Below are 5187 nucleotides of genomic sequence, written 5' to 3'. Positions count from 1 at the left end.
CTCTAACTGCTGAAAGTACAAGAATAATTAATATGATAAAACAACATAAACCAAGTATTAAACATAACCTTACTCCCCCAAATTAATACTCTAACTGCTGAAAGTACAAGAATAATTAATATGATAAAACAACATAAACAAAGTACTAAACTTTGACCTAATTCCACTGGTTGATGTATGGTTTTTCAGAAGACATATTTTGAAATGTCATAAATAACAACAATTAAAACAGTAAACCTCACCTGGTGAGGCTGATTTTTCCACGTATCAAATTCTCCATCTTTGTTCAAATTTCTCGATCCATTAGAACCTAAATAAATCAAAGATTTAGTGAATAAAACAAAAAAAGCAGGTTAAGTTACACAGTGTATAACTATCAAGTTATACATGATGTACAAATATAACATTTAGGGAAAGTCAAATTACAAAGTGTACAGCTACAACATGTATGGAAAGTTATGTTACAAAGTGAACAACTATAACACGTACAAAAAGTTAAGTTACAAAATGTACAACTATAACATATATGGAAAGTTAAGTTACAATGTTTACAACTACAACATGTATGGAAAGTTAAGTTACAAAATTTACAACTACAACATGTACGAAAAGTTAAGTTACAAAATGTACAACTATAACATGTACGGAAAGTTAAGTTACAAAGTGAACAACTATAACATGTACAGAAAGTTAAGTTACAAAATGTACAACTATAAATTATATGGAAAGTTAAGTTACAATGTTTACAACTACAACATGTATGGAAAGTTAAGTTACAAAATGTACAACTATAACATGTACGAAAAGTTAAGTTACATAGTGAACAACTATAACATATATGGAAAGTTAAGTTACAAAATGTACAACTATAACATGTACGGAAAGTTAAGTTACATGTGAACAACTATAACATATATGGAAAGTTAAGTTACAATGTTTACAACTATAACATGTACGGAAAGTTAAGTTACAAAATGTACAACTATAACATGTACGAAAAGTTAAGTTACATAGTGAACAACTATAACATATATGGAAAGTTAAGTTACAATGTTTACAACTATAACATGTACGGAAAGTTAAGTTACAAAATTTACAACTATAACATGTACGGAAAGTTAAGTTACAAAGTGAACAACTATAATATATATGGAAAGTTAAGTTACAATGTTTACAACTACAACATGTATGGAAAGTTAAGTTACAAAATGTACAACTATAACATGTACGAAAAGTTAAGTTACAAAATTTACAACTATAACATGTACGGAAAGTTAAGTTACAAAGTGAACAACTATAATATATATGGAAAGTTAAGTTACAAGGTTTACAACTACAACATGTACAGAAAGTTAAGTTACACAATGTACAAATATAAAATGAAGGGATTATTAAACCATACACACACTATAACACCCAAAGAGTTTTAATTAGTCCTCTTTCACAGTCTACAAAACATATGCTGTAGTAGTGACACATATGAAGAGGTAAGAACTCTAGAGACAGCTGAGACCATCATAAAAACTTTAAGTTTTCCGTCTCTCTGTCATCAATTTACAGAATAACAGTTCAAGAATTTAACCACATGTCAAAACTTGTTTCATTGAACAAAATTCTTAAAAGTGGTCTCCTTAACTGAATATACAGATCTTGAAAAAAATAACTTAAGTTTCATTTCCTTAATTTCATTTTAATATCAAATAGTAATACTTCAGTGATAGTTAATAATTGAAACAATTTATTTCAAAAAAATCTAAATCACAAAACAGCTCATTTGATGCATTATCATAGTTTTTAATGATAGTTATTATTCTTCACAGTAAACTCTCCTAACTTGTGATTTTGTGTAGTACAGCGAGCATGTTGTACTCAACATTAATGACTAATGAGAAAACTAATAAGTTGTGAAGTGTATTAAAACACTCCTACAGAAACTGTCTATACTTTACATAGCTTTGTCAGGAAAGGCAAAGTTTATTTATATATGTGAAACTGCTCAAGTTGTTGTGGTGAAATACTTTATTCTTACGATGGTTTGATAACTTACCCAAGTTTCCTTGTCCTTTCATTTGCTGGCTAGCCATCAAATCATGAAAAAAAGAAAGTAAAATAAGTTTAGATCAAAAACCTACATGCATTCAGACTATGTTCCCTTATCAGAATGATTAAATATGTTGAAATAAGGAGCAAGTTAAACATGATGTTCACAGGTACTGAAGAAAGCTTTAAAAGTTAATGTTCTGTAGCTAGCAGCCTGCACTAGTAGTGTCCTGTCTTGTTAATGATTAGACAGGTACCAAAGAAAGCTTTAAAAACTAATGTTCTGTAGCTAGCAGTCTGCAGTAGTAGTGTCTTGTCTTGTTAATGATTAGACAGGTACTGAAGAAAGCTTTAAAAACTAATGTTCTGTAGCTAGCAGTCTGCAGTAGTAGTGTCTTGTCTTGTTAATTATCAGACAAGTACTGAAGAAAGCTTTAAAAACTAATGTTCTGTAGCTAACAGCCTTTAGTAGTACTAGTAGTGTCTGCCTTGTTAGTGCACGGACATGTACTGAGGAAAGATTTAAAAAACAATGTACTGCAGATAGCAGCCTACAGTTGTACTAGTAGTATCTGGCTTGTTAATGATTAGACAGGTACTGAGGACATTTTAAGGACTGATGTTCTGTAGCTAACAGCCTTTAGTAGTAGTGTCTGTCTTATTAATGATTAGACAGGTACTAAGGAAAGGTTTAGTAAGGAATCCAGTGGCTAATTGTTGGTCTGTCTTGGGTAATTATTTTCTACATTTACTAAGCCATGTTACTCTACATCCTTCATCAGCTTTAACAAATTGTTAATAGCACAAAGACACACAGTTGGACACTTGCCCAGAACTTACTGCTAAGTTTTATTTGCATCCTCAGAATGTTTGTATTGGAAGATGGCTAATGTTACTCAACTTTTCAATGGAGACAATAAACATTGTTCCAGTAATTATAGGCCTATTAGTCTTACATCAGTGATAGGTAAAGTTTTTGAAAATATGATAAAAGATACTTTACAGTGTCATTTAACAAGTTTAAAACTTTGTTGGACAGTCAATATGGTTTTGCTAGAGGAAAATCTTGCCTTACAAATATTTTGACATTCTATGAAGTGATTACTGTTTATGTAGATGAGGGTGTAGATTTGGTTTATCTGGATTTTCAGAAAGCATTTGACAAGATGCTACATAAAAGACTTGTTAAAAAAAAAAATCTCCATAGGTGTGGGAAAATGTAGGCTCATTGGATACAAATGTGGCTGGAAGTAAGAAGGCAGAGAGTTGTTATTAATGGATATCAGTCAAATTGGATTAATGTTACAAGTGGGGTACCTTAGGACTCAGTGATTGGAAATTTGATCTTTTCGATTTACACCAATAACACAGATGAGGAAATGATTAATAGATTATTTAACTTTGCTGACGATATTAAGGTTTTGGACATTGCTAGCTGTGAGGAGGATGCTGCTGTTTTATAAAAGGATTTTGATTAGTTCAGCAAATGAATGGCAGATGGCTTTTAATTATAATAAATGCAAAGTAATAACCTTAACAATGTTATGTAAAATAAAGGATTTTTGCATTCTGGTTATCAGCCTCTTAAACCATCCAAGCAATTTGTTGTTGCTCATGGCAAGGCAAATAGGATTTTAGGTAGTATATACAAAAATATTGAATACAAGTCTAAAATACTTAATTTTATTGCTTAGATCTCTGGTTAGGCAAATTTGGAGTACTGTGTTCAGTCTTGGATGCCTTACCTTTGAAAGTACATTCATTTGTTGGAAAGTGCTCTGTGGAGGGCTACTAGGATGATACCGGGGATGGAAAGGTTCTTACATGAGGAAAGGTTGAGATCTCAAACTGCTTTCTCTTAAAAAAAGAAGTTACAAGAGATCTGACTGAGGTGTTTAAGAGTGCTAAGGAATTTGATAATGTTTATGGATCATCTTTTTTGTATTCTTAATGATGAGAATGGTATTGGTAGGACTAGGAACACATGTATAAATTTTGGCAAGGTAGAAGTAATATTCAGTTAAATGTTATTTTTCTAACAGAGTGGTTGGCCTTTTTGAATGGGCTGCTATCAGATGTAGTGAATGCAGTAAATGTAATTTTAAGGGAGTTTAAAGAAAGGCTTTATAAATCTTTGAAGTATAAGGGCTGGTTTTGAATGCTTAATTTTATTTTAAAGTTTAATTTAGTGGATTAGATGACTTAGATGAGCCAATATGTCCCTTGTTGTCCTTGAGGCTTTACTTACATATACGAGTATATATCCAGCATCAGATCACAGCTGACACAAGAAATAGTATTTTAAACTTAATACCTTTTATTTTTACTTTTCCCTTGTCTAAATAAATGTTGGGGTCAGACTAATGATAGGCTTAATTATCCTAATTTGTCGGAACTGCGCCTATACTTTATATATTTAATTTTTTTAATACTAATAGTCATACTCATACTTAGTGTGATAAATTAAGTTACATTTACATCGTCAATATTTTTAAATACATTTTACTTGTGACATTTACAATCTTTAATTTAGATATAATCTTAAAGTATTACACTGAATTTCATAAAACTAAGTTAAAACTTAGATAGTTAAGCATGGCCAAGCCTAAACCATGATATACGTAAAGGCTTTATTGCTTTAGGCCTAATATAATAACCATACCTGGACAATACAAAGTTCTAAGAAACTACGTACGATTGCGAACTAAATTGACATTCCAATTTCCAGCCAAGAAAAAGCTTTGTTGGTAAGTTATTTTTGTTAAAGTAAAAAATAATAGAGACATAAAAATAATCTAGTGTTCTAATTTACTTTTTATATTGATTAACATTAGGAATAACAAACTTTAAAAAAAAACTTACAGATGGTACACGACTTAAAAAAAAAGAAACAATAAGTTTGGAGTTTAACACCGGAAATAGCAAATATCACGTGATAATAGTGTTACATCCGATAAGAGAAGACTCAGTTTTCTATGGTTGATAGCAAAATAAATCCCCGACCTAAAATATAATGATAATTGGTTTAAAAATATGAATTAATGTAAAGTTTATTGATAATTGAATAAAAATAATAATAATATTTTAAAATAAATGTGATTCAAGATGTAATCTAGCGGTAAACTTGCATAATCTCTACTTCCGATA

General features: G+C 30.4%; 1 protein-coding gene across 4 annotated transcripts in view; it reads right to left on the bottom strand.

Annotated features, from left to right (window-relative positions):
• Positions 1-4987, bottom strand: part of LOC106473489 (YTH domain-containing family protein 2-like) — an 11516-nt gene extending 6529 nt beyond the window's left edge. The window contains exons 1-4 of one of the 4 annotated variants that reach the window (XM_013934171.2): positions 4903-4987; positions 3786-3897; positions 2048-2076; positions 243-310 (exon numbers count right to left, since the gene is read on the bottom strand). In XM_013934171.2, the coding sequence (XP_013789625.1) occupies positions 243-310; positions 2048-2076; positions 3786-3799 (111 nt within the window). In that variant the 5' untranslated portion in view covers positions 3800-3897; positions 4903-4987. Of the gene's footprint in view, positions 1-242; positions 311-2047; positions 2077-3785; positions 3898-4702 lie in introns of all 4 variants that reach the window. The other 3 variants (XM_022401914.1, XM_013934174.2, XM_013934173.2) reach the window with 3 other exon arrangements.
• Between the last annotated feature and the right edge of the window lie 200 nt (positions 4988-5187).

The sequence above is a fragment of the Limulus polyphemus genome, unplaced genomic scaffold (genome assembly GCF_000517525.1).
Source record: "Limulus polyphemus unplaced genomic scaffold, Limulus_polyphemus-2.1.2 Scaffold6217, whole genome shotgun sequence".
Classification (NCBI taxonomy): domain Eukaryota; kingdom Metazoa; phylum Arthropoda; class Merostomata; order Xiphosura; family Limulidae; genus Limulus; species Limulus polyphemus.
This window is presented reverse-complemented; position numbering and strand designations above follow the sequence as displayed.